Below are 27,996 nucleotides of genomic sequence, written 5' to 3' on the forward strand. Positions count from 1 at the left end.
TCCACTTGGCAGACTTTTATTTTTTCAGGAAAAACAAGAACAAATGTACCTCTTGGGCTGGAAAGGACCCACTGACAACATGGCAAACACGTGTGAGCAATAAATACACATCGCCCTCAGGCATGAGGCTGGTCGAGCCCTGCCCTCCGGCCCCACACCCACCACCCCACCTCACTGGAGGCCCCCCGAGCTCCCCAGGGTGTACAGAGGGGCAGGGGTGCAGTGGCCTCCTTGCACTTGCCGAGCAGGACCCTGGGGCTGGGCAGAGTGCCACCCAAGAGGAGGGGCCCCCTTGTGCCTGTGATGGTGGCGGTCTCCCAAGGGGCCTGTCTTCTGCCCGACCCCTAGGGCGGCTCACCCCGCAGGAGAAGGGGGTGATGTCATTCGCCCCGCGGGGTGGGGGGGCTGGCTGCTCCACCCGCCCTGCTGATGGCCAGTGGGGTGGACCTTTGCCAGCTGGTATGCCCAGAACCAGGCCGGCTCAGTTCCTGGGCTCCTGGGCTTGGAGTTGAGGAAGGTGGCAAGCCTCCCAACCCTGTGGGCTCATGACGACATGCCTGGTGGGGCCCAGAGACCCTCGTTGGGGGGGCATTGCCCTCTCAGGCTGCAGGCTTGCCAAGTCTCCGTGTGTCCTCGTTCTCCAGCCCCGGCAGGAAGCGGGACAGGGCCTGGGAGGGGCCCTCCCAGGGGTGAGGCTGAGTTGGGGCGGGCACGCCTGTGCTCAGCACACCGGGGCCAGCTTCCGGAGAACAGAAATGCCCGTCACTGGTGGCCCCAGAGAGGAGGCTTCAGAGACGCCTCTGGGGTGGGGGGGGTGGGCAGCGGGGCTTCACATTTGGCCGGGCAGGGGGCAGGGAGTGGAGAGGATCCAGACAGCACCTGGGCTTCGGAGCCAACATGCTGAAGGCCGGCCTGGGGCAGGGCGAGGGCGAGGGCAGGGCTGCGGGAAGCCACGTACCGCGTGGGGCGGGCGCAGGACAGGAGTGAGCCCCGGCCTGAGCCTGCTGCCCTGGGAGGGGGCACAGAGGGGGCTGGGTGCCCGGCGTCCGGCGCAGTGGGCGGGGCCGCATGGCTCAGAGCCTGCCCTCAGCCGCAGCCTAGGGAGGCTTCTTGGTGGGGAGGGGGCCGTGAGCATCCTGTTGGTGAGCACACCCCACTCCAGCCCCGTCCAGGACTGGGGGGTGGGGGGCAGGCCTGGCTGCGGGCGCCTTAGCTGGCACCGGGCTGGCACTGCTGCCGGGACTCCGGGGGCCCGCCCACCTCCTGCTCCGGGCTCCCGGCGAGGTCCACCCGCTGCTCATCCATCCGCTTGGCCTGGACCCTCTGGATGAGGCTGAAGAAGTCCTCATCGGGCATGGTGGGGCCGCGGGGTGGCACATCCGGGGGCGGGCAGCGCTGGTCATCGATTCTGGAGGACTGGGCAGATAGAGACACGCAGGTTGGCGCCTCCTGTCCCCAGCCTTCGGGGCTCAGGCACCTCAGGGACCACTCCGAGCAGGGGCCGCCATCCGGTGGCAGTGCCCGCTCAAGCCTGAGAGCCGCTCGGGCCACCTTGGGCCTCCCTGGGCATCAGCTCCAGAGGCAGACCTGGGAGCCAGGACCCAGAACGGCCCTTGCAGGGAGCCTCAGGGTGTGGCAGGGCTGGACATGGGGCTGTGCAGGCAGCCTCCCAGGTTTGCTCCTGAGGCCCCCAGGCCTGGGGTGTTCTCGAGCCGCAGGGACAGGGTAGGGCAGCACGGAGCTCCCCAGGGCCCCGTGGAGTCAGGGGGCCCAGGGGGCAGCAGGGCTTCTCTGCAGGGTCTGGCGCAGAAGGGCTGGGAGCCGGTGCAGTCCCCGGAGCGCACGTGCATGTGGGCGGGGGGCTTGGGGGTTCTCGGAAGGGGCCGGTTTGGAGGCTCCGCGGACTCGCCCAGGGCGGCGCTGTCCTCTCCTCTGTGGGATTGAATGTCACATCTGGAAACTTCCCAGCTTCCTGCATGGGTGGGGCGGACGGGCGCTGGGGCTGCCCCCTCCCCATCCACTTCCCTGGGGGTTGCCAAACCCCTGCCTGGACCTGTGGGTGGCCGGACCCCTCATGTCCTCCGCACTCAGGCACAGCCTGGTCCTCAGTTTTCTCCATCCAGAGGTGGATGGCTGGTGGGGTACCCCAGGCCACAACCCCGGGGGCCCGGTGATTCCCTCCAGCTCGACTCCTGAGCCCTTGGTGACCTTCTCAGGGGGCCCAGGAAGGGCCCACAGGGCTGAGCACCCATGGGCACCTGGTAACACTGGCCGAGCCAGCCAGGGGGGGCTGCTCCCTCAAAACACCCTGAGACAGAGGGACCAGGGCCCCAGCCAGGAGGGGGCCTGGGCTAACCCCGGCAGGGGGCACAGATGGGGCGGGGGCAGACCCCGGCTACAGGCCCACCTGGCACTTGATGAGCATGTTGAAGAACTCGTCCCCTGGCTCCTGGGGGTCCCCATCACCACGCAGGTGGCCCAGGTTGTTGTGGGTGATGCGCAGGCCGGGCAGGCTGCCCACACTGGCACGCTGGTCATCCAGCCGGCGGCTCTGGGAGCTGGCGATGAGGTCAAAGAACTCCTCGGTCTGTGGGGAGGCCGTCAGCGAGGGCTGGGCTGCAGGGCGCCAGAGGTCAGGCTAGGGAGGCAGGGACCCCGCCCAGGGGCCCCCGAGAGCGCCTCTGCCAACCCCAGACCCCGGCTGCTCTCAGTCAGCTCTGCCAGGGCCCCCCCAGGGAGGGGAGAACGCAGAGCCCAGCCTCCCACGCCCACTCCCTACACGACCCGGCGAGTTCCAGGGGACGGGAGGATGACAGGTTTCAAAGGACTGCAGCCTGGGGCTCCCGGTGACATGGGGCGCTTTGCAGCTGGCCTGCCCCGCCCTCGGAGCCTGCAGCAGGGTGGGGGCCGACTCACCGACCCGACCCTCCAGGGTGGGGGTGGCTGTGGCTTCAGCGGCCGCGGGCTGGCCGTCCTCCAGGGGGCAGCGCTGGTCGTCCATGCGGCTGCTCTGGAACTTGCTCAGCAGGTCGAAGAAACACTCCTCGTCGGAGGACGGGGCCCGGGGGATGCTCTGTGGGCCGGGCGGGCAGTCAGCGTTGGCTCCAGGCCAGCCACAGGGTGGTCCTGCCGTCCCGCGTGGACCCCCGGACACGGCCGGGGGGCTGCTCGACTCGGACCAAGGTCCGGACCCTCCTCTCTTGCCCGCCCCGTGCCCCCAGCACCGTTCTCCCCCACCTCTCCCCTCCCTCAGCCGCCGCTCCGTCTGGGTCTCCCTCAGCCTCCCCAGACGCGACATTGGTGTGCCTCCCCGCACTGGCGGTCACCGCCACCTGCCAGCAGCCTCCCTGTGCCCCAGGCCCCCTCAGGCACTCATGTCTGTCCCCTGCAGTGAGCGCCACCTGTGCCTGTGTGCCTCTGGAGCCCTGGCGCCCAGCCTGGTGCTCACCACTGTCCACTAAACGAACAGACAAGCAAGTGGGTGAGCGACTAGACCCCTTGGCAGGTAGGGAGCCTTCACGGCCGCTCCACACACTCCAGGTGCCAGGGCCCTGCCAGTGACCCAGGAGGTGCCAGCCCCAAAGGCAAGGAACCCGACCTGGAGGAGCTGAGGGCGTGTGTGTTCCACCCCAGCCGCACTCTGGACCCGTTTATAAAATCCCCGATCGGTGGGCATGCCCAGAGGACAGCTCAGGTGGGGGCCAGGACCCTGGGCTGGGGCTGAGGTCAGGCTAGGGGCGTGGTGCCCTCATCCCTGAGCCCCCTCCTCCGAGCACTGGCCAAGGGGTGCATGCAGTGGCCCAGGGTCTGCTCTGGGTTGTTGGGGCAGGGCAAGAGCCGGGATGCCAGGCTGGAGTCCTGGGGGAGATGCCCGCGGTGGGCATCACTGTGCACCGGTGAGCGCCAACGCTGGGGTGAGAAGGCCCCCTGGTGGGGTCGGGATGGGAGGGCCGGGGCCATGGCTCTGGGCTGGGGGTGGGACGAGATAGACAGGCGTGAGACCAGGTCACTGAGGCAGGCTGAGTCCCACCTGGCAGGGGGCCTTGGGCAAGCCCACTTCCACTGGCCTCAGTTTACTCTGTGGAGGGAATGTTGGAAATGGAGGACCCCCGGCGCTCTGGACAGCCCATCGCCCGCCCCTCTCACGGGGAGGAAGTTCAGTCCTGGAGCGCAGCCTGCTGAGACCCAGGCTCGTCCACTGGCCGACGTGGGCGCGGTGGGGCGGGGCGGGAGCCAAGCGGGTGGCTCTCGAGGAGACCTTGCTGAGGCTCAGGCTCTCAGGTTACCCCCTTCCTTACCCCTTGCTTGATCAGGGCAGGCCCAGAGCTAAGGCTGGGGGTACAGTTTGGAGTCCTGCCTTGCAGGGATCTGCTCTCCTGCGGGTGCCCATGGAGCCTGGAGGGAAGGGACAGCTCACGCCGACCGGCCCAGAAGGGCCCTGGCTGGGGGACTGGCTTCACCCCGTCAGGGCCTTGGGGGCCTGCAGAGAGCGGCCAGGGGCTGGCGTCCAAACGTGAACTGGAAAGGGCTGCGCACAGGGCTCTGCCTGCGGGGCGGGGGGGGGGGGGCCCAGGCTGATGGGTGAGGGTTGAGCACAGCCCCGTCCCACCGCAGGGGACAGCTGGTGCTCCCAACCCCCAGCCCAGCCTCTGGCCCCGGCTGGGGTCTCCCAGGTGAACCACGGCCCGGGTGAACGACGACAGGCCCCTCCCAGGGGAGGGGTGACCCGGGGGGTCCACATCACTGGACACGTGTGCCCCCAACGCTCCTCCAGCCTCCCACAGGCTGAAGCTCAGACTCCAGGGAGGCACCTGGAGGGGGCAGGTTGCTGAAGGCTCCTCCATTTCGGCCAGGGCTGGGCTGAGAGGGGGCCCCTCCCGGCTGTTCCACGGCACCATCCCAAGCCGGGCTCCCCAGGCGCCACGCCAGAGCCACCTCTGCCCAGAACCCGGGACCAGCCCAGGGCCTGGCAGCTGTCCTCCCCCGGAGCCCAGGAGCACTTGTGAAGGGCAGGCACCTCTTGTGCTGGGCACTGCTGGACTGAGGCCACAGGCGGAGGGGGAGGCCCATGCCCTTCCCTCAGGACAGAGCCTTGCTCCCCAGCAGGACGCACCTGGAGACCTGGGCGCCCCCCACGCTCTCCTTAGCCCGACTTGGTCTTTCTATCCAGGAGTCAGGCCTGCTTGAGCCCCGCTCCAGCCCCTCCTGCAGAAGCGTCAGCCCACCTCCTCCCTGGGAGGAAGGAGCCAGCCCTGGTGGCGGGAACCCTCCCCACCCCTGGCTCGGGGCCCCTCCCACTGGGCCAGCTGCCCAGGACGGGGGGCGGGGGCCATGCCCTGGACTTGCCCCACGGCGCCGGCCCCCCAGGGAACTGCACTGGCCGACCATCCACCCACCCTGGCCCCCAGGCGGGGATCGCTTGGCCACCTGAGTCCAGTTCCCGGAGGCCATGAGCCTCCACCGCGCTGGGGACCCCACACTCACGTGGATCCACAGCTGCTCCAGTGGCAGCCAGACGGACTGGGGCGCGGGACCACGTGGAGCCCGGGCAGGAAGCCAGGGTCCCTGCTGGGCAGCCCTGCCTGCAGAACCCAGTGCTGCCTCTCTGCCCAGACCCACCCGGCCCTGTCAGCCTGATGCTTAAATAGGCCCCAGGGCGAGGGCACCTCCCCGTCCCCGCCCACCCCCGCTGCACGCACACACAGACACAGACACACTCTCCGTAAAAACTGAGATGGGGCGCGCGCGCGCACACACACACGCACACTCTCTCTCTCCGTAAACACTCAGAAATGGGCCACACGCACATCCACACACACACACACATGCACACACTGTCCGTAAACACTCAGAGAAGGATCTCCCTGAGCGTGGAGCCTCGGGCGGTCACTGCAGCGGGGTGGGGGTGGGACTTGTCAGGAGCACCTTCCCGCGGACAGCAGCCCCTGCTTCCTGCCTGAGCCGGCCCAGCGCAGGGAAGAGACAGAGGGTGGGGCCTTTCCCTGTCCTGGGCCTCGGGGGGGGCCCTGCCCAGTCGCCTCCCCACGCAGCAGTCCCCTCACCCTCTGCCCAGCCTCAGACTAAGACTCAGCCAGAGCAGCCTCCTGCTGCCCTGGCGGGGAGGGCATCCCTTTCTGCTCTTGGAGGACTCTGGGGTCAGTGTCCGCCTGGCCTGGGGTCGACCACCCAAGGCCTCTTGGGGAGGCAGCCATGAGCCCCGAAGGAGAGGCGAGGACGGGATGGGCACAGCAGAACGCCCTCCTGGGCCCCTCTGTCCGGCCCCCTCCACTGAGGGCTCAGAGCTGCCGCGCAGATCGGCCCTCCAAGGCTGCCTATTTTCGGGTGCCTGCTGGACACGAGGCTCAGCCTATCGGGGTCCGGGCCTCCAGCCCAAGAAGCCAAGCTCTGAACTTCGTGTCATGGGATCTTTCTTCAGGGGCACTGCCTCGGCCTGCAGCCCCACCTTCTCCTCTACACAGCCCCACCGGGGGGTGTCGGAGGCTGACCCTGGCTCAGAATCCCAGCCCACCATTCCCCGCTGGAAGCCCTCAGGCCATCTCCTTCCCTCCCAGGGGCTTGGGTCCCCTCCAGGGCTGCGGTGAACAGGCACCCGTGACACCCTGCCCCTCAGCGGCCACCTGTCTGGCAGAAGGGGTCCCAGGACTGCAGGTGCGCGGAGCGGCTGGACCAGTGGACAGGCAGGTCGGCCGGGCTGTGACTGGGCGGCCTGTGCTCGCCTCCTCAGGTCCTGCCTTTGGGGCCCAAGGCTCTGGCGCCCCCACATGGGAGGGTGGGGTGTATGGCTTTGGCTCAGATGCCTCTTGGGGACACCTTCCAAAACTGCCTTTGTGTAGGGAGGTAGGTGGGGCTGAAGGGTTCTCGAGAGTCAGACTAGTTTCTGCACTTCCTGCTGTGGGGGCAGGGGTGCTGCCAAGCAGCTGGGGTGCAGGCTCTGCCCCCGCCCTCAGCCCCCGTCTCACAGCCCGGACAACCATCGGCTGGTACGTGCAGTCCTGCGTGAAGCCAGGCGGTGGGGCAATGAGCGTAGGCCAGGGCTTCCTGCTCCAGAGCCCACCGTGGCTCCCCGACCGGGTCCTGTCCTGCCCACCCCCCTCTGGGTGGGCTACTCCAAAATGCCCCCGACATTCAGGGCTGACACGGCCCTGCTCCCAAAACCCTGCCCCAGGACAAATACTCGGGCCTCTCAGACCACACACAGCCACACCTAGTCAGACCCCGAAGTCACTGCTGCGCCAGGGACAACGTCCTTGCCCCAGGGGCCAAGGGGGGGGCCAGGGCCGGCTCCTTTCCCACAGGCAGCACCAGCAGCAAGCAGGCCCTCTCACCTGGGGCCTGACGGAGCCCCACGCAGGGGTCCCAGCACCTTCCTCGGCCCCGCGCCCTTCCCTCATCCCACTCCACGGACACAGACTGTGGCCGTCGGCCAGCCGCCCAGTGGGGCTGGGGTGAGGTAGGGTCAGCGGAGGCCGCCCCAGGCGTGTGGGAAGATGGCTGCAAAGCATCTAAGAATACCCAACACAGCACCCACAGCCTGCGGAGGCTGGGAGGTGCTGACTAAACTCCTGAAGGAACTATTTTTAGACTAATTCTCAGAGATTTGGACCTAGGGGTTCTGCGTAGGGGGAGGGCTCCAGGCTGACCTCTGAACCTGCACGCTTCGGGGCATGTGCCCCTCTGTGCCTCCTGCACCTTGACCAGACCCCGAGGGCCTGGAGAGGCCAACTAGGTGCCCAGGCACAGCGGGACGCCTGCCCGGCAGCAAGGAGCCTGCCCCTCCCCCCGCACCCCCGTCTGTCCCCGTCCATCTGTCCACCCGGCCCCTGTCCATCCATCTCTGCACGCTATGTCCCCAGGACAGGGCTGCTGACTGGGCCCGAGGACCTGAGCGGCATCCCAAGCTGTCCTGAAGACCCCTCCTGGGCTGCCTGTGGTCCCTGTAATGAGGCTTCCGTCCGGCCAGTGAGTCAACACCGCACTGAGTGCCCTGGCTTTTCAGCAGGACCTGTGTCCACCAGGAGCCAGGGGTCAGCAAAGACCCACAACCTCCTCAGCCCCTGGAGAGACCCCGGCCCGGCCTCCAGGAGGGTGGATCAGGGTGGACAGTGGAGCCCCCCCAGGGGCTCCGTCAGCGCCCGGGGAGGGGTCACCTACCGTGCGAGGCAGCTGCACCCGGACGTCCGCGCTGTCCAGTGGGGAGTGGCCGCCCTCCCGCGGCCTCCTCTCAGCCGAGTCGGGCCCTTCCTGGTACTTCCTGCTCCTCACGGGGAGAGGGAGCAAGTCCCTGCCGGGCCCCCGCCAGTCCCCCGAGTGGTGGCTGTCTCCATTTTGCTCCTGGAGGGGGAAGGCTGGGCATGGCCAGCGGTTCGAACCAGCGCTCCCCAGCGCGGGGGGCAGAGGGTCGCCGACCCCGGCGGAGGCGCTCGGGTGCCCAAGGGAAGAGAACACGAGGGGCCCAGGTGGCCAGGGGGCAAGGAGAGGCAGGGCGGTGCTGTAGGAGTTCAGACTCCCCCCACCAACGCCCACCTTCCCGGGCTGAATGCTGGGTGACCGTGGGAGGCCCTGAGCCTTGTCCATAATGGAGACCAGCGTCCAGTCCACTGTGGGAACCAGAGGCTCCGAGAGGGCAGGCCACGGCTCCAGGGCCACACAGCACCCTCCCCTGGGGGTCCCGAGCGCCAGGGCCCACTGTTCTACCTGCGAGCAGACGGGGCGGGGGCTGGCCAGGCCGCGGGGGTTCTGCCACGTTTAGGGACCGCGGCTTGACCCTGGGTGGGTCGAGCCTTGCTGGCGGGACCGAGGGGGTGGTGAAGGGAGCCCATGGAAGCCATGGGGCCTCCAGGGGCCCCTCTGGGCAGGGGTGGGGCCTGTGCAGGGTCCTGAGCCACAGAGGGCACGTCGGCCTCCCCTGGCACGGACTGGATGCAGGCAGGAACCCCAGCGGCGTTTACAAGCTCCACACACACACCTGGGCTGGTCACACCCTGTCCCTCAGCTGCCTCAGGTCCCCACGCACCCGCTCCAGGGGTAGTCTCAGCAGGTCCCAGGTCTCCGCGCTCAGCCTCTGCGTCCTCTTGGGTCTGGCTCCTGCAAGAGAGCAGGCCCGATCAGCTGGCACCAGGCCCAGGCTTTGAGGTCAGCCGGCCCGGGGGCTAGGGACCAACAGCTCCCACCTCCTGACCCACGTGGGGGCCAGCACAATGTCCACACAACTTCCGTGCCCCACCTGGACAAGTACCCAGGTGTCCAGAGGGCGCTGACCGCACAGGGGCCAGGCAGAGTCTGGCTTGCTGGGCCCCAACCCCACACTCCAGCTTCCCACCGAGTTCTGGGCCTGGCTCTTCCCCACCAGCCTTTGTGTCCACTGTTCCCTCCCCCGGGACGCCCCTCCTGCGTCTGCACGGCCGCGGGCCTCAGCCTCTGCTCTGCGGTTCCCTCGTCCTGCACCCTCCCCATACCTTAGATAGCCCAGGTCCTCCCGGGGGGCCAAGCAAGCTCGCCTCTGAGGGCTGGGCCGGATGAGCCCAGGAAGTACAGGGCGAGGGGCAAGCAAGGCCTCGGGTGTTGGTGGACACTCTGGGGGTCTCGTCTCAGGCCTTGGACCTGTTAACACCCTGTGGAGCTGGGCGCCCTCCTCCTCCTCCACAGTCAGACAGGCAGGCTGGCGTGTTGCCCAGCCCCAGTGCAGGGGAACCATCTCAGATGCCCACTGAGCCGCAGTCACAGATGTGGTGGGCTGCCCTCCGAACCCCACAGCACCCGGCTCCCTGTGAAGCTGAGCTGCCCTGCGGACACCTGTGGCAAGGCAAGGGGAGCTGGACTCGGAGGCCGCGCCATCCAGCCCCTCGCTGAGGCCAGGCATGCACGCCACGGCTCATGGCCACGGGGGGCAGAGCGGGAGCCCCCAGCCTGGCACCCCCGACCCCAAGCCTGGGCCTGTCTCCTGCACTTGCACCCTCCGTGGGAGACACGGTACCCAGAGGGGAGCCGACTCTGGTGGCCAGTCTTCCAGACCAGTCCAGACTGAACAAACGGAACGTCTGGAGCCTCACGAGGAAGGGGCAGGCGTCCCGAAGCAGCTGGAGGTGGCAGCTGGACTGCCGTGCCCTCCTCCCCACCCTGGCCCCCAGGGGTGAAAGGAGCCACCCTGACCCCCATACCGCCGCTCCCCAAAGGCCAAGAAACATGCCGGCCGGGCTGGTGATGCCAGGGGTCCTTGGAGGGGCATCTGTGGCCACCGTCCCAGAGCTGGGGAGGGAGCGGCCGCCACGGCCCGACCAGCTGTGCCAAGGTGTCCGCAGGCCTAGGACCAGGCCAGCTGCCAGCCCCCAGCCCTGCTGCCCAGCCCCCTTGGTCAGGCCAGGCCCGCTGTTGCCCCCACAGAAAACAGCCGCTGGACGGTGGGCCTCAGCCAGGCCCCGAGCCAGAGGGGCACAGCCTCGGCCCACGGCTGAAGGACAGGAGCAGAAAGAGGGGAACCCCGCTGCCCACCACGCCCACACAAGGAGTGAACAGAGCCAGAGGGACCCCCGTCCCAAGGCACCTACTCACCCCAGCTGGCGGGGCCTGCTCTCAGCTGCCCTCACCGGACTCCCTCGAGGCCCCACGCGGCTTCCCCATCCTGGACACCGGGCCCCAGCCCCGCACAGCTGCTCCCGTCCCGCCCCGGCCCCCACCACCAACGGCCCCTCTGAGCCACGCCCGGCTCCGGGGCAGGCCCCCTCATGGCCCTTGCGGATGGCGGGCAGAAGGCCCTCCGGCTGGGCTGGGCTAAATGCACCCTCTGTCTGCACGGCACATTCTGAACCCGGCACTTCCAACGGTCCTAGGGCTGAGCCGGCCCTGACTGGGGGCATTCAGGCGCCGCTGGCTGGCTTTCTGCCCTGCCCACCCGGGGGTCGGGCCTGGAAAACTTCCTGAGGACTGCCCACCGCCACCCAGTCTGAGCCCCTCACCCTCATTCCTGTCCCTACCGGGCATCTCGACACTCCTTGTTCCAATTCGCAGGTCTTTTAGCTGCCCAGCCCAGGGCCCCTGGCTCCGTGCTTGCATCCACTGCCCGCTCCTGGCGGCTCCACCTTCAGAGTCCGCCCTGAACCGCCCTCCCAGCCCTGCCCTGTGGTCCCTCCTCCATGCCAGGGCCCGAGAGAAGCCCCAGAGTTCTGGGGACTCACATGAGGTCCACGAGACCCCCACCCCCTCCCCTGCCCCGGGGCCTTTGCACGGCTGTTCCCTCACCCAGGCTGCGGTTCCTCCCCGAGCTCCGGGCACCCTCCCTGCCCTCCTTCACGTCTTCACTCAAATGTCATGTACAGATTGAAAGTTTGGGTCCCCCAGATTTCATATGCTGAAGCCCCAGACTCCTAGGCGATGGTCCAGGCAGCAGGGCCTGGGAGGTAGTGAGGGTGACTGAGGCTCACAGCAGACAGACAGGCCCCCGGGGGGCACAGCCCCTCCACACTCTCAGCTCCACCCGTACCCCATCTGCGCTGCAGGACAAGGCCCCCCCACAGAACCCCACCGCGTGGACACCTCATTGCTGGACGCCCAACCCCCAGAACCTTGAGGACTAAGTGTCTGCTGGCAGGCCACCCTGTCTGTGGGCTTCCTTACAAGGCTCAAGCTGGCCGTGACTGCGGCCTCTGCGTGGCTCACCTACTGCTGTACTCACAGCTGCCTCCACCCCACCCCAGACCCCAGCCAGCTCCCAGAGCACCTGAAGCATGACTGCCTTTCTGCACGGGTCGCTTTTTATCGCTGCTGCGGCCCGCAGACTCGGAAAGGACCCAGCACGTAGCAGGTACTTTAAGAATAGAACAAGTAGCCAGCGTTTACTGAGCGCCTACTGTGTGAGGCCACGTGCAGCTTCATGCGCTGTCCCCTCCGGGCCGTCCCCGGCAAAGAAGGTCCCAGCCACCCTCCAGGACCATGGACACGGGGGCTCAAGACAAGGCAACAGCCTGGAGAAGGCCGCAGAGCCCCGGGGGGCGAGCCAGAGCGGGATGGGCTGTTGGGTCGCAGGCGGGCCTGCGTGGGGCAGGTGACAGGGCAGGCTCACCTGAGAGCCCTGGAGGCCAGGCTGAGAGGAGCCAGAGAGGAGACAGACACGGGGACAGGCAGGCGCCCGTGGCCCACGGCCCTGGTCTGTCCATCGCGGGAGCCTGCGTGGGCTGCAGGCCACTTGCTGAACGCCGACAGACAGAGGGCTGGTCTTCAGCCCTCCCGGGGCGTGAGTCGTGCCGCTGTCCCCGCCCACCACCTTCCCAGGATGACCAGCCAGCCCGCTTCTCAGACATGGACACGGTGGCTCAGCGAGGTAACCTGGTCAGCCAGGGCCAGAGCCCGTAGCCTAAGCAGTCACTTAGGTGTGACACCGACGTACACCCCGCCTCCAGAAATGGCTGGGCGTGGTGTCCAGGGACTCCTGGGGCTCTGGGGCCAGGGCACCACGAGCAGGGCCCAGAGGGTGAGGGGACTGTGGCAGGCACAAGCTGGGGCGGTGGGGCGGATGGGCGTCCCGCAGAGGGGCCGGATGGGCAGCCCCCAGGGCTCAGGACTGATTCCCTCGTCCTGTGCACCAACCATGCCGCCGGGGGTGCAGGAAACTGTCCACCGCGCCCCGCCCCCGGGGCACCCTGCTGAAATGGGCAGGGGTGGGCACACCAGGCACCTGGGGAGGACAGACCCTAACCCGGGGCATTGGCGGCAAGGCAGAGCCCCGCCCACCCAGACCGGCTCTGGGACCTCTTTGCTGGGGTGGGGGCAGAGAGGGCCGTGAGGGTCACACGGACTGAACCCAGCTGGCCCTGGGGCCTGCAGCTGCACACTGCCCGTCTTCATCGAGGCTGGGAGGAGAGGCCCTGAGGCCTGGGGCCCAGCCGGCCAGTGACCACCAGGCCCAGCACCACCACAGGCCTCACCGGTGTCACGAGGCAACGCCCACCACAAGGGCTGTGGCCGGTCCCCCCGACCCAGGCCAGGGTCTCCCTCTTCCTGTGAGGACACCCCTCCACCAGGGCTGGTTACACCCCCCCCACTACCAAGCTCTGGGTTTGCAGCTGTCCCCCCCCAACACTCCCCGTGCCCAAGACAGTTCCCAGAAGACGGTCTCCCAGCTTTCCGGAAACTGGGCCAGACCACCGCCGGCGCTCAGCGTGCCCCGGAATGAACCGGTGAATGAGTAAATGAGCACACGATGCCACTCCTGCAGACAGCCCTGCTGCGGCCCCCGCCCCCCAACCAGTCTCACCGGATCCGGGGTCTCCTCCGGGGCTGCCTAGGCTCAGGGTGCTGGCCTGCCTCCAGCAGTGGCATCCCCGGGCCCCTTGATCTGCCTCCGCAGGCCTGGGCCCTGCTGCCGTCCTCCCAGGAGGACGGCCTCATCCAGCGTCTGCTGGCGGCCAGGAGCTGGCGGCCAGGAGCTGGCGGCCAGGAGCTGGCGGCCTGCGGGGAGGAGACTTCCGGGGGCCCTGGCGGGGAAGGGTCTGGCCCCGGGCAGAGCAAAGGAGCAGGCTCGGGGAGGACAGAGGCCGCCTTGTTCCCGCCCCACCCCGCGGCCCCCTCTCCTCAGCCCGCCCGGAGAAGGAAAACACCAGGAGAGCGGATGGCCACTGGGCCGCGCCTCCGGGGGAGTCCTTCAAGATGCTGGGCCCGGCCCTGCCCCCACCCGCCGCTGGGGTTCCCAGAGGGCGGTTTTGTAGGGCCAAGTGTGCCAGGGGGTCCTGGACAGAGCTGCCACCCTGGGGAGACCTCGCCTGCAGGGCAGACGTCAGTGTGCACAGGTTGGGATGGGGTGGGGAGCGAGGGGAGGGGGGCCACACTGCTCCCCACCCTCACCGGCCACAGCACCCCCAGAACGAGGGCGGCAGAGGGTCCCAGAGCCTCTGCTGCCTCCCTTCCATCACAGAGGGCAATGCGTGTCCCTGGCTTCCAGACTGGCCACTGTCACGAACCCCCCAGTGTTACAGCCCAAAACCCCAGAGACCCAGTACCGCAGCCAGACGGGCCAGGGAGCTTCAGAGGCCAGGGCAGGCAGGCACCTGGGGAGCCCAGCCACGAGGGACCGGGGGCCGGACTCCCCGGAAACTTGAGAGCCACCCCTCCCCCTGCCTTTCCCCTCCTCTCTCCCCTTCCTGACCCCCCTGCCCTCTGCCCCCCAACACACACTCACTAATCTCTGCCTGGGGGAGTGTCACTGACCTACACGGGGCGAGCCCGCCAGTGAGATTACAGGCTCTGCGGCCATCAGCTGGCCTCAGGTGATTGGCATCCAGCCTCTGGCTGGTTGGGCCCCCCTCCCTCCTTCCAGCAGCCCCGTCCCCACTCTGTCCCTACAAGAAGCCCTCCCCCAGGCCCAGCCCTCTGCCTGGAGACATTCCTCAGTCTCAGGGAAGAGGGGCAGCCAGGGAGAAGCCCCCCTCCCCATCCTCATATCTGCCCTGGTGATAAACCTGAGGGGCTCACTCAGAGTGACCCCAGGCCCTCGCTGCCCGAGAGGCAGAAAGGACCGGCCCCGGGCCCCCTGGCCCCGCAGAGACCCCGTCTGTCCGTCACCACTTTCCATCTCTGGATCCAACTTGCCCCCGGCACCCCGTCGTTCACCCACCCCCCACTGAGCTCCGGAACAGGCGGGTAATGGGCCTCAGAGGCTGACACCCCGGGGACAGGGGCTCAACACCTTCTGAGGGACCCCGCCGCTAACCTGGCAGCTCCGTTAAACGTTCTCCAGTCTGGGGGCAGACCCCACCGAGCCCCCCAGCATGAGCCAGTGTCCACCGACTGCTGGCAGCCCACCTGCCAATCCCTGCCCTCCCAGGCCCCTGCACCCGAGCTGAGGTCAGAGCCTGGGGCGGGGGCCGTGGGACCTCCTGCTCCGGCCCGTAACTCACCTTGGGCCTCATAGCCGGCCAGGTCTGGCTTCTCCGCGGCTGCCGGGCTGGCCAGCCGGCCCAGAGCCAGCTGCAGCTGCGCCACGTTCATGCGGGCCGTGAGCTCCCCGCTGCGGTCCCCGACCTGCAGCCAGGGGGGCCGAGTCAGCAGGCCCCTACAGGACCGCCGCCACCCTGGGGCTCCAAGGGCACCGGGCCCCACCACGCCCAGAGGAGTGGTCTCCCACGGTGCGTACAGCCCCCCACAGCCCAGTCCAGCTGTGCCACGTGGAGCCCTCCGGTGGGCAGGCGGCCTTTCTCAGCCTCACATCCCCCGGAGCCCTGGTGAGCACCCTCGTGGCAGGGAGGTCTTGTGCTTACCCGCAAGCAGGACACAGGAAGGGCGGGCGGGGGACCCAAGTGGAGCTCCAGGGACCCCCACCCAGGCCCTCCCCTGACCCAAGCTCCCCTGCCCACCCCCCACCTCCTGGACACCTAAGGGCCTTGCCCGTCCCTGGACATGGGGCGGTGGTGGGTTTGGGCAGCCCTGGGGAGGGAGGGGACCTGGCTCTGTACCTGGGGCTGCTTCCCAGGGGAAGGGTGGGGGCCAAGGACCGGGAGGGGTGAGGCGAGGCGGGGCCAGCCAGGAGCCAGGGCCCACCCATGCCCACCAACCCAGAGGCGACCCTGGCCTCGGTGGGAGGGCCTGGGTGGACAGGCCCACTTCCCTAGGAAGGTGCCTGGTTGAGCAGTCCCAGGGGAAGACCCTCCCCGCGGAGTGGCTGTGCCTTCGTGCCCAGGACTGCCCCTGGCAGGTTATTTCCACTCAGGTGTTGGGTGCAGGCATGCCGAGGCCCAGCCTGGTGCAGCTCTGGCAGGGACAGACGCAGCGGAGGGTGGCTTTCCAAAGGCAACACTGACACTTGGAGGGGTGAGAATGAGCCCCTGCTGCCCCTCCCGACCGTCTGGCTGCAGGAAAGGAGGGGCCGCTAGGCCCTTGAAGTCACGGAGTGGCGGGGCCCCTTCGCAGGAGATGGTGACCACCAGGAAAAACTTCAGGGCACACAGAGGCACATGGCCCAGATGTCTGCAGGCAACGCCAGGAAGGGCCGGGGGAGGGCTCCAACACTGGTGAAGGGCAGGCTTGGGGGCTGAGGGCAGGGCAGGCCCGGCTCACCTCCTGGGAGATCTCCAGGTGCTTCTTAGCAAAGGTCAGGGCCTGGGCTGGGCTCCCCATGGATACGTAGGCATTCCCCAGGCTCCAGCACGCCCGGCCCTCGCCCACTCTGCCAGGGAGGGAAACTGAGTCCATATCTGCCCGCCAGGCCTGCCAGCCTGCCCACTCAGTCCCACCGTCCCGAGCCCCCAGCCTCCAGGTGGTCAGGCCCCCTACCATGGGAGGTGGTAAAGGATGGGGAGGGTGGGTGGTCCAGGTGTGGCCTCGACCACCCCCAGGTGGCCGGTGAGGCTCTCACCCTGGTGGTGACAGCGACTTCATTTCCTTGGCTCATTAATTTTTAAATTGAGGGAAAAGTAATATAACCTCAACCTCCATAAAGTGCACAATTCAGCGGCCCTATGTACATTTACAATCTACAGCCCTCGCCTCGGACTGCCTCCAAGACATCGTGACCCAAAAGAAAAACCACGGCCCCTTGTGAAGCCTCCCGGCAGGGCGGCTCTTTGGGAGACCCCTCCTCTCCTCTAGCCACGAGGGGCTCTGGCCTGTGGACTCCGAGCTTTCTTGCTGTGGCCGCTACCCCCACCCCAGACCTGCACGAGCAGCTGTGAGCTTAGGGGTCTTGTCAGTCAGTCTGTCTCTTTGCACACAGGTGTGGAAAGAGGGAGGCGGGAGAGGAGCGGGTGTTGTTCAAGGGGGCAACAGGCCAGGGACTGGGGCCCAGCCGGCCCAGCACCCAGGGGTCTCCCCAGTGCCTCCCGGTGAGCGGCGCGGCTGACCTATGGAAGAAGGCTGAGCCCTAGGCGGGTGGGTCCCCTGGTGGTCAGAGGCAGAGCGGGGCTCAGACCCAGACCAGCGGGCCAACAGGCTGCTGTGGTTGGCCTGGGGCCCGAGGGGGCGGTCGGAGCCCCCGAGGGCCTGCACCGCCCGCGTCCCCGCCGCACACCTGTCGGCCAGCTCCTGGGCGATGAGCAGGTGCCGGAGGTGGTACTCCGCCGCGCGCTCGTAGTCCTGCAGCAGCGTGTATGTGTTGCCCAGGCTGTAGCAGGCCTGCGCCTCCACCGCCTGGTCCTTGAGCTGCCGGGACAGCTGCAGCGTCTTCCTGGGGAGGGGGGGCGGTGTGGGGCATCAGGGGGTCACCCAGGAAGGGAGGAGGGTTCCAGGATTCCCCTCCGCCGGGGGCCAGCGCATTGCTTGCGCTCCCCAAGCCCCCTTCCAAGGGGTAGACAGGGATGCGGGGGTCGTGGATCCAGCCCCAGGATCCCATGGGGGCCTCTCTGGGCTCTACCAGTTGCCCCTCTGGGGCAACACAGAGCACTGCCCCCCTCAACCCATGGCCCCAGGGAGGTCAGGCAGGCAGGCCTTGTGGCGGGGGCTGGGTGTGGGGGGGGGTGCCTCCCTGGCCTGGTGTCCAGGCGCCCTCGCCCACGCCCTCCTAGGGCCCACCGGCTGGGCAGGCAGGCCTTGACAGGGGCCAGGCGGGCAGGCCCTGGGAGAGGCCAGGCGGGTAGGCCCCGGGGGGGGCGCTGAGTGGGCAGGCCTTGGGAGGAACAGGTGGGCAGGCCTTGTGGTGGGGGGTGGGGAGTGGGACGCCTCCCTGGCCTGCTGTCCAGGCGCCCTTGCCCAGCCCACCCTCTCCCTGGCCGGGCAGTGGGGGGCTGCCTACTTGTAGTACTCGGCGGCCACGTCAAAGCGCCCCAGGAATATGTGGGCGTTGCCCAGGTTGCTGTAGGCTCTCCTCTCCGCTGCTTTGTCTCCAAATTCCTTAGCGATGGCCAGGCGCTGAGGACACAGACGCAAGGCCTGAGGTGGTCACGAGGCAACCCAGGACCTGCTACCGGTGGCAGGCGCTGCCCCCCTACCCAGCATAGCCAGCCCAACATCCGCGTGCCCAGGGTGCAACCCAGGAGCCCAGACACCCAGCCCAGACGAAGCAAGGGGGCTGGGGGCAGCCCCGCCGTTCCGCTCACCTCCTTGTGGAAGGTCGTGGCCTCCGTGAAGCTCCCCAGCAGGTAGTGGGTGTTGCCCAGGTTGCCGTAGGCCCTGCCCTGGGCCGCCCGGTCACCCAGCTCCTTCACCAGGGACAGGTTCCTCCTGGAGGCCAAGTGCGTGTGAGCCATATCCCCACCAGCAACGCCCTGCCGCCCGTCTAGGCCAGAGGATGCTGAGCCCGTGGCCCCCGGGGGTCATGCCCCCTAATGGGAGCGTCTCAGTGCTGAGCTCGAGGACTCTGGTTTTCGGGCGCCAAGGAGGCCAGGGGTGGGTGCTGTGGGGAGGGGAGCCACCCGGGGCCCCGCCCGTTCTGCTTACTCGTAGAACTCGGAAGCCCGGCGCAGTGTCTCGCGGACAGCAGGTGGCAGGTGCCCCGGGTCCTGCGCGGCGCTCCAGGACAGCTGCTTGCCCTTGGCGTGGTACACGTTGCCAATGTTGTACAGAGCCCTCGCCTCCCCGACCTGGGGGTGACACCGAGACCGGGGCTGCCTCCAAAGCCGCAGTCCCAAGGAGCCAGGCGCCCAGACCCTGCGCGCAGAGCTGGTATTCCCACGGCCTGGTTTGTGGTCCTCCCTGCCCCTGGGGCTACGAGCGCAAGGGCATCCCCTTGTCCAAACACTAAGGCAGGGGTCATAAGGAGGGCTCTGTCCCTCCCGGGTCACCCCTCTAACACCCCGGATAAGGACTCCAGCTCTGCCACCTCCAAGGGGGACCGGGCCAAGTCGGTGACCTCTCCGCAGTGGAGCCCTCCCGAGGCAGTGACGTCATCCGTACAGAGGCAGGGACACTGACCCCACAAGGTCACCGGGAGGACACTGAGCAGCCATCAGGGGCTCAGCAGAGCCTCTCTGCCCAGGCTTCCTCCCAGAGCCACCTCCACCCCCGCCGCCCCCTGGCCCAGGAGCGATGGGGACTATCGCTGGACTCAGCGGGGAGGTCGGTGAGAGGGGAGCAGACAGGGAAAACGGGGGCCCAGGACTCAGCCCCACGGCCTCCATGTGAGCCAGAAGCGCCCTTGTTTCTGAACAGGGACCATCCCCCGTCTTCCTCCCAGCCCGGGCGCCTGGGGCCCTGGGTGGTATCCTCTGGGGCCCAGTCCCAGCTGGGGCGCCCAGCCAATGCTGCCTGCCCACCTTGTCCCCCTGTTCCTGGGCGATGTCCAGGTGCCGCTGGCAGCAGACGACGGCCTCATCAAAGCGGCCCAGCACCTTAAGCGTGTTGCCCAGGTTCCCACTGGCCTTGGCCTCCCCCATGCGGTCACCGATGGTCCTGGAGGGCAGAAAGGAGTGAGGGGCCGAACTCAGGACTGAGCCCAGCATAGACCCAGGTGAGGGCCTCTGAGGACCAGGGGCGCCCATAGTCCCTGGGATGGTGCTGGGCAGGGGTCCCCAGGCGGGTGGGCCCAGCCCAGGATCGCCCGTCAGCCAGGTCAGGTCTCGGGGAGGCCCTGGTGAAGCCCAGTTTCAAGGCTGGGAACGCCAGGGAGCACAGCTCAGGGCTGGAGGGGGAGGCCTGTGGCCAAGGTGCTCAGAACGGAGAAGCCCGGCCCTGCCTGGGAGGTCTGGGGACTGGGGTTGGGAGTGGACAGCGAGGGGCAGCAGGCGGGGGGAAGCTCTGGAGACCAGAGGAGACTGGAGACCTTGGGAAAGGGGGGCTTGTGGGAGGGCGGGGGTGGGGCAAGGGACTGAATGGGCGGGGGTCCGCGGGGGCGCGGGGCGGGGGCGGGGCCTGAGTGGGCGGGGCAGGCCGCTCGGGGTGGGCAGGGGGCGGGGCGGGGGCTGAATGGGCGGGGTCCGCGGTGGAGCGGGCGGGGGCGGGGCCTGAGTGGGCGGGGCAGGCTGCTCGGCGCGGGCCGGGGGCGGGGCGGGGGCTGAATGGGCGGGGTCCGCGGTGGCGCGGGGCGGGCCCCGGGGCAGGCCGCTCGGCGCGGGGCGGGCGGGGTCGGGCCGCTCACCGGGCCAGCAGCAGATCGTGCTTGTGGTACTCCAGCGCCCGCGCGTACTCCTTCAGGTAGAAATAGGCGTTGCCCAGCTGGCTGTAGATGGCACTCAGCGTCTTCAGGTCCTCGGTGCCCACCTGCACGGCGGCCTCAAAGAAGGCCACGCCCGCCTTGAAGTCGCCCGCCTTGCACAGCCGCTCACCCTCCAGGGCCAGCTCTAGGCATGAGGCCTCCATCCTGGGCAGAGAGGACGGGTCAGGGGTCTCAGCGGCCCGGTAACACCATCAGGCCTGGGGCCCTGGCTCCTCCTCGCCACCGCGGGGCCCCCCCGGACGGCTGGGGCCCGGCTCCCTTTGGATGAACGAACAGAGGCAGCTCTGAGTTGGGCAGCGAGCCTACCCCCCCAGGCCGGCACGCTGTGTGGCTCACTGTGCCAGAGCCTCACTGTCTGTCCCCACCTGCCCCCGCCACCAAGCCCAGGACCCCAATTGCCGGGGGACCGCATGAGCACAGCTGCAGCCACCCCTGCAACTGGAGGACACAGCCTCCGGCCCGGCTCCTGGCTGCTGGGCAGAGGGGCTGCCCCTGGGCCAGGCGCCGCCCGCCACCCTCCAGAGGGGCCACAGCGGCCTGGGGCGGGCCCGATGCCCGCTGAGGACAGGAGGCTCATGGGGTCACGAGACAGTCGGGGCCACATTGGTGAAAGCCGATACCAGCCCCTTCCCTGTCCTGTGTCCTAGAGTGGTGGGGCCCAACCTCCAAGCTCTTGAACCTCCTAACCTCTGGGGGCAAGGCTGCATCTGAGCCGATGTCCTGCCCTGGAGCCAGAGGGGGACAGGAGGGTGGCAGGCACAGAAGGAGTCTTGGCGGGGGCCTAAAGAGAGGGCGGGGGCTCCTGCCACCCCACCCCACTGAGACAGCCTGCAAAAGTGCGCCCCGGAAAGGTGGGAGGCGGCTCAAGACCCCGTCCCCATCCCCTTACTCCCACTGCCTTCACGTGTCACCAGAGCTCGTGGAAGAGTAACTTAAAGTGTGCTCGCCAAACGGCCCGCTGCACCCCCGAACTCATTCCCACCTTGTTAGGACTGAGCAACGCCAGGAGTTACCGGGGAGTCAACGTATTTCCCTAAGAAACAGGCAACGTTTTCTAGGTCAGTGCTTCTCAACCGCCCTATCCAAAGGCCCCTCTGAGACAGATCACAGTGTCCATTCGTGCTGCCCCTGAGTCGTTGAGAAAACCAGGTGACACCTCGAGAACAGGCCGGGACGCAGCTGCGAACCCCCAGAGAAGCTGAGCCCTGTGCCCTGCACCCCACAGGCTCAAGGCATTCCCCGGGACCCCCCCACGTCGGGGTCACTGATCCTCTCCTCCTGGAGGGTGCAGGGCCTGCGCCTGGGGACCCAGCCCTCTCCCAGCCTCCCCGAGACTCAACCAGAGGCCCGCAGCCTCTGAGAGCCGGAGGTCAGGGACCCGGCCTTGAGACTCGGCCGTCAGACCCGTCAGCGTGTCCCGCTGACAACACACCCGCCTCGCCGAGCGCCCTGCCCTCCAGACGCCACATCACTGCCCACGGGCAGCAGTACCCCAACCGCCAGGGCCATGCATGGGGCTCCTTAATTAAGGCCTGCTTGTCCCTGCCCAGCTGCTTGCCACATGGCCAGCTGCCCTCTCCTTCCCGGGGACTCAGGGTCTAAAACGTGGGCGTTTCCGGAGCCCCACGGGCACTGACCCTGACCTGATCGCAGGAGCCGCCCCCTCCCTGCCCAGACACACGGCAGCAGTAGCTCAGAGGTTTCTGGAGCGGGCAGGGCCCTGGACCTAGACGTCAAGGGCACAGGGGTGCGATGCCAGGGTGTGTGGCCGTCTCCGGGAGTGCCAATGGGGGGAGGCCTCCTCCTGGGGGGGGCGCCAGGCAGGGGGGTCCCGGGAACCCCACCCCCGCCCCTGCAGGTTGCCCACCCACCCGCCTGCCCGCCACACCTCTTCCCCCGCAGGTCTCGCATCTTCTGCACATACAGCCACAGCTCCAGGCCCACAGGCAGCAGCAGCGGGCGCGGGCGCGGGGCGCCGTACACCACCTTGCACACGGCCTTTTCGGCCAAGCTCAGGGCCGCGGGTGGGCCCTCGGGGACAGCAGCCGGCATGCCGGGGGGGGCTCTGACCTCCTCCCCGGCCAGCTGGTCCTGGCTGTGTGCCGGCCACGGGGTCCCGTGCCCCCGCCCCCCACCCTCGCCCCCGGGGCAGCGGGCTCCCACGGACCCCCCAGGTCTCTGGCAGGTTCTCCACAGCCTCCTAGGGCCTGTGGCGGATCAGAGGATCAAGGGCGGCTCAGAGCTGGGATCAGCACCGTCAGCAGGGCGGGTGGGCAGGAGCCCCAGGGGAGCCTGTCCACATGCTCCCCTCAGGGGCTGGCACACAGCCAGCAGGGGGAGCACAGCACCAGCACCCCCCGCCCCCAGACTCTTACTGCCCCCCAGCCCTGTGGCGGTTCGGGGCCAGAACCCGGCCACACAGCACAAAGGAGCCTGGAGCACCTGGTTGGTTTGTGGGAGCAGTGAGGACCCAGTGCAAGTGGCCCCCCACCCCCACCCCCAGAGCTGGGATGGACAGGGTCTTCACCTGGCCCTGCCCCGTCCTCCTGGACCCCTGCCGTGTCCGCCCCTGCGCCCAGCCTGGCCTGCAGCAGGGTCAACGGGGGCACAGGGTCCAAGTCACCCTGTTAGTCCCCTGAGCCTCCAGGACGCTGCTGGGTGACCAGTGCCTGACCATCGAGTGAGCTCCAGGCCTCGAGTGTCACCTGGGGGCAGGGCCTGGAGGAACCCAGGGCTGGGGCCTTGAGATGAGCAGACACCCTCCAGCCACCCCAGCGCCTTTCCTGAAACCCGCCAGCCCCTGGGCCACCTTCACAGCCCGCTCCCAGCTCCTCCAGCGCTGTGGCTGATGAGGAGGCTAGAGTGACCCTCTCTGGGCAAAGGGCAGAGCCTCTGGAGGAGCAGCGGTGGTGGGGGTGCTCAGTGCTGAAGCCCAGCCCCGGGGCTCGGTCTGGCAGAGCAGCGGGGAGAAGCCCAAGGCCCCTCGGGGCACCTCAGTGACCCACCCCTGCTGGGCGCTCTGTCCGCCCACTGCCCCCACGGCCCCGTGGGCAGCCCCTCCTGCCAGGTCGCTCACCTGTCTCAATCACGGGCCTCGGCCAGGGAGGAGGCCCAGCGAGGCTGCAGCAGGAACCCGGGACAGGGAGGGAGAGGCTCATGGGTAGTGAGAGCCAGGGTGGGCCCTGACCCCCAAGACCACCTGGGTCTGAGCAGAGACAGGATGGCGGGGGGGGGGGCGGCGGGAGGCCTGGGGCAAAGCCGCCCGGGATACTGATCCAGGCCAGCATCAGCTTACCAGGGTCGGCAGACGCTGCTGCTCTGGCCAGGGCAGGGGTGTCTGGGAGGGCACTGGGTGGGCAGATCAAGGGTGTGAGGATGAGGACTGAGGCCAGCCGCACCCACATCCACCACCGGGCCCTGCTTCTCAGGGGGTCCAGGACAGGGCACCCTCCTCCAGTCCCTGAGGCCTCTGTCCACCCCCGGGACGGCTCAGCTGAGGGGCAGGACAGGGCCTGGACCATCTCCTCCTTGCCCAGCTCCTGCCAATAAACTGAACCCCCAGACTCTGCACCCTCATGTCAACCCCAGGTCCTTCCTCCGCCTCCCGGGGCAGCAGCCCCCCAACACCAGCACTGCAGGCCATCCTCTCCCCTCCCCCGCGAGACGGCCCCGCCTGGCCAGGCCGACTTCCTCGCTCAGTGAAGAAGGTTCTGGAAGTCTGATCTCCACACCACCTCCACAGGCCTGGAGGAATCTGTCGGAGCCGTGTCCACTGGGGACGCGCTAGAGCTGTGGCACCCCGAGGCCACCGCTTCAGTATTGGCCTGTCGAGCCGGCCTGCCTGTCCCTGTCCACTGCCCAGGACACCACGCTGCAGGACGGCAGGGCCCCCAGCAGGCCTGTCCACCCAGAGGCCGCTGGGGCACGAGACAGGGGCTCCCTGGGGCTCTGGGCCAGACTGGCCAGGGCTTTTAGGGCCCAGGACTGCGGTCTCAGTTCCCCCTTCACCAGCCTCACCCCTCAAACCCAGAGAGGGGCGTACACCTGGGATTTGCCACGTGGGCTAAACGGGTGCCTAACTGTTAACCAACAGTCCCCTACAGCCTAGGGCGAGACTAGGCCCACAGCCTCAGAGGCCTCAGGGACCACACTGCCTGCTCCAGCAGGGCCAAGTCCACCTGTGAGATTGTGAGATCTGCTCTCCAGCACCAGCACGGCCCGGAACACCTCTCCTTCAAAGTGGTTGACCAGGGTCAGCCTTCCCAGCAGCCAGACCACAGTGGCCAGGAGGCAGGGCACTGTCTGCCAAGCTCCCGCCACCTGCCCACTGGCTCACCAGTTAATGAAGTGCTTATTGACCGCCCAGCGGCCGACCTGACTGCTCTGGCCACCGAGTCACCCCTGGTACCCCTCCCACCCGTCCTCAGCGTCCGAGAGTAGCCGTCAGCCCTGGCCCCTACTGCCCTGCCCTCCGCCCACACAGGCCCCCACCTGCCTGTCTCCCCAGACGGCCCAGTGTCCCCTGGGCGCCATCGCAGAGGCTCACCGGCGGGGGGCTGGGTCCCCATCGACCCCTCTCTGCTAAAGGCAGTCAGCCCTGTCCAAGGCCGTCACCCACACTCTGGGTGCCTGGGCAGCCGCCCCAGGGCCCCCACGCGACCCCTTCCTGCCGTCCCCAGAGTGTAGCCACACTGACTCCCCTTTAGTGTTGGGGATGCTCAGAACAGCAGGGACAGGCGGCCTGGTGGAGGCAGGAAGCACTGAAGGGGAGACGCGTGTCTGCCACCAGCTTCAGAAAGCACCTGAGGGTCACACGTCCAGGGAGCCCAGTGGCATGGCATCCCCATCCGGGAACCTGCTGGTGGGGGCACCTCTAATGAGCCCCTTACCCAAGTCTCCTCTCCCAGCCCCTGCCAGGAGCACTCAGCTGCTGGCCTCACAGAAGGCAGGAGTTCAGAAGAGGACGGCCCACGGCTCCCCCACTGTGGGGGCTTCTTGGCTACCTGCCCATTCCCCCGGGCCCTCCGCCCCACACCTCTGCCCCAGCGAAACAGGCCCAGGGGCAGTGCACCAGGGTTCTCAGTGTTAATCGCTCCGGTGAGACCCCACCCACTTCTGCCTACGTGACCTGGTCCCCTCTCCAGGGCCCCCGCGGGACATGGTGGGCTCGTGGACACACTCACGCTCAGTCCCTTCTCAGTGCCAGTGCGAAGCCCAAATGCAGGACCCACTTTGTAAGAACCGGACTCATCTCCCCAGGCAGGAATGTTGGTATGGGAAGGGGAGCCACCAGGTTGCAGGGGCCAGGGGGCAGGGACAAGGCAGAGGAGACCTGACCTGGCCCCAGGGAGCCCCCCACACGCTGGGGTTTCTGGGACAGCCACCCGTGAAGTGCTCAGACCCAGTGGCTCCTGTCTGTGGGGCATCCAGATGCCGGGCTGAGGGCAGCCCTGGGCTCCCACACCACAGCGGGGCTCCCTGGACACTCAGGCTCCAAGGGGACAGCTTTATGGCGGCCTCTGGAAGCTAGTTCCGAGCAGAAAGGACCCTGCGCATACCCAGCCATGCTCAGGTCCGACCCCCATCCCCATGGGCCTCCTCACAGACCCTGAAAGCAGGCTCCTGCCCATGAGCTCGGAATCTCTGCCAGGTATACCCCCCAACCTCTGCCAGGTATGCCCCCCCTCAGCCTGCAAGAAGTCCAGGCAGGACCCGGGGCCTCTTGGGTGTTCGCTTTGAGCTCTGCTGCCCTGCCCACAGACGGCTCCCCGAGGCCATGGTCCTTGTGCTTGTACCCACCCACACATCAGGCTCCCGGGTCAAGCCTAGCGGGGAGGCTAGCACAACGTGGACCACACGCTCCACCGCGCAGGGTTTCCCAAGGCTAAAGTGCCCAGGGGCCCCCTCCACCCGCAGCTCCCCTGCACACACACCCACAGCCAGATCAACGCCTGCCATTCTTCCAGAACGTGGCCTCCACCCTGGGCAGACGAGGCCCGCAGAGGGCCCCATTCCCACAGGGGCAGGGGGTTGGGGGGTTTGCCGTGCAGGAGTCCTCAAGGACAGGCCTCCGGGGTCAGCTGCCAGTAAACCCACTGGCACGCTCCTCCCCCTGCGTGGGGCCCGGGAGTCAGGCTGGGGGCTCAGCGCTCCATCCCGAGACCACACAATGGGGGCTGTGTCTCCAGCCAGCAGCACAGACCAGACAGAGGTGGGAGGGGCCGCCAGGGCCTCATTCCACAGGTCAGGGTGTGGAGGGGGTGACAGAGGGGCGGTGGGGCACCTGGCAGAGGTTTGCGGCTGGGCTGGAGAATCCTTGTAGCCCATGCTAGGCCCCTTGAAGACTCAGAAGCCCCCCAGGTCTTAAGGATGGCTGGGGGAACTAGATGAGGTCACTACAAGGCGGGGGCCTGTCCAGACCATGAGGAGCCAGGCCTGCCTCCGGGAGCCGCAGCCAGGAAGCAGGCCCTGCCCAGCACTCGTGCCGGCCCCGCTCTGCCAGACACCTGCACACGAAGGCAAGCCCTCAGAGGCCTGTGCCCTCCCCATCCCAGGCCGGGCCCAGGGCATCACCTGTAGCACGCCCTCGACCAGCAGGGAGTCACCAAGCAGGCATGCGGCCCAGGGGCAGGGCCACGCCGTCATCCCCGATGGGCACAGGGCACAGGGCCCGGACCACTGGCATCACCCGGGAACCCGCCCCAGGCAGGCGCCTTTTCAGGCAGGCACACACCCACCCAGCTGCCTGGCTCTGTAACCCCAGCCCAGCTGCAATCTGCTGAAGCAGGGGCATCTGGTGGGTGGGTGGGGAGTGATGGGCCCCACCCGTGACACACCCGTGGTCCCCTCCCCACAAGTGCTGTGGCAGTGGGAAGGAGGTGCCAGGCTGGGGAGGGCAGTCCTGGCAGCCCCCACCACACACCTGCTGTGCTAGAGGCCAGCTGCTGGCAGGGCAGGGCTGGAGAAGGGGCCCCTCTCCCAGCCCTGGACACTGTGTCGAGAAGGGCCCATCTTACCCACCCCCTAGACGCCCCTCCCTTGCCGGTTTCCAGAGGGTGGTCAGTGGCAGGCCCAGCGCCCCCACCCTCGGACTCCCCTTCCTCCGCCCTGGGGCACCCTGACCCCGACACCCTCCTTCGGCACCCCGCGTCCCCCCACCCCCGCCGGCCGGCTGGGAGGGGCATCCCCGCCACGTTGCGCGCCCGCCGCCGCCGCCGCTGCCTTTGTTCCGGGCCGGCCACTCGCGCCTCCTGCGTCCACGGCCCCCGCCGCCCGGTCCCCGCGCGTCCCCGCCGCCCGCCCAGCCCACCTGGAGTAGAGGCGCCGGGCCGGGCCGGGCAGCTCGTCGGCGGCGGGAGGCGCCGGGCCCGCCATGGGGCCGGGGGAGCCGAGGGCCGCGAACCCCACGCTCGCGCCGGCCCCTCGCGCCCGTCCGCGGGCCGCGGGCCGCTGTCCACCGCCCGCCCGTCGTCCGTCCGTCCGTCCTCGCGGGCGGGAGGCGCCGAGGAAGTGATGCGCGCGACGCCGCCCCTCCCGCCGCGGCCGTGATGTCACCGCCGCCCGCGGGGGAGGGGGCGCGGGCCGAGCAGCCAGTCCCTCCTGCGTTCGCTCGGGTGGGGGAGGGGAGACGGCGCCGGGGGTGGGGGCCCCCCGCGGGGCGGGGGCGGGGCGGAGCCTTGGGGGTTCCTCTGGCACAGGCCCAGCCCGGAGGGTGCGCCCCCGACGCCCCCCGCCACGGTGAGTGCGGGGGAGGGGCTGGGCGTCAGCCTCGCTTTGGGGGCTTCTGGGGCCTGGCAGGCCCCTTCTTCCACCTGGTTGGAGGCCCTCCCGCCTTTGTTTGGCAGGTGACCCCTCCTCCCTTCGGTGGTCTTCTGCCTTTTCTCTGGGCCAGCCCCAAGGTGCCTGGG

General features: G+C 68.5%; 1 protein-coding gene across 3 annotated transcripts; it reads right to left on the reverse strand.

The window, feature by feature from the left end:
- On the reverse strand, positions 1–27,570 carry GPSM1 (G protein signaling modulator 1). Of its 3 annotated transcripts, XM_027966188.3 has the most exons (14): positions 27,399–27,570; positions 20,012–20,233; positions 19,191–19,326; positions 18,376–18,518; positions 18,036–18,159; positions 17,732–17,847; positions 17,012–17,167; positions 16,063–16,171; positions 14,907–15,030; positions 9,035–9,105; positions 8,173–8,352; positions 2,917–3,073; positions 2,408–2,616; positions 1–1,416 (listed from the first exon to the last, which is right to left on the reverse strand). In XM_027966188.3, exons 1-14 carry the CDS (start codon positions 27,461–27,463, stop codon positions 1,210–1,212), a joined length of 2,019 nt encoding a protein of 672 aa, XP_027821989.1. In that variant the 5' UTR covers positions 27,464–27,570; the 3' UTR covers positions 1–1,209. The 3 variants fall into 3 exon arrangements, with proteins under 3 accessions (XP_027821989.1, XP_060267634.1, XP_042101397.1); XM_060411651.1 differs by lacking the exons at positions 14,907–15,030; positions 16,063–16,171; positions 17,012–17,167; ... (4 more) ...; positions 20,012–20,233; positions 27,399–27,570 and adding an exon at positions 13,268–13,410; XM_042245463.2 differs by lacking the exons at positions 8,173–8,352; positions 9,035–9,105; positions 14,907–15,030; ... (6 more) ...; positions 20,012–20,233; positions 27,399–27,570 and adding an exon at positions 5,485–5,617.
- Between the last annotated feature and the right edge of the window lie 426 nt (positions 27,571–27,996).

This window comes from Ovis aries, chromosome 3, assembly GCF_016772045.2.
Source record: "Ovis aries strain OAR_USU_Benz2616 breed Rambouillet chromosome 3, ARS-UI_Ramb_v3.0, whole genome shotgun sequence".
In the NCBI taxonomy this organism is placed as follows: Eukaryota; Metazoa; Chordata; class Mammalia; order Artiodactyla; family Bovidae; genus Ovis; species Ovis aries.

Excerpts from the sequence above, each read along its gene's own strand:
- GPSM1 (XM_027966188.3), bottom strand. The coding sequence starts at position 27,463 with ATGGCGGGCCCGGCGCCTCCCGCCGCCGACGAGCTGCCCGGCCCGGCC. Across the intron at positions 17,848-18,035 it reads CCACGACCTTCCACAAGGAG|CGCCTGGCCATCGCTAAGGA; the intron begins GTGAGCGGAACG and ends CTGTGTCCTCAG. Across the intron at positions 2,617-2,916 it reads CACCCTGGAGGGTCGGGTCG|CCCAGCCCTCGCTGACGGCC; the intron begins GTGAGTCGGCCC and ends GGCGCCCTGCAG.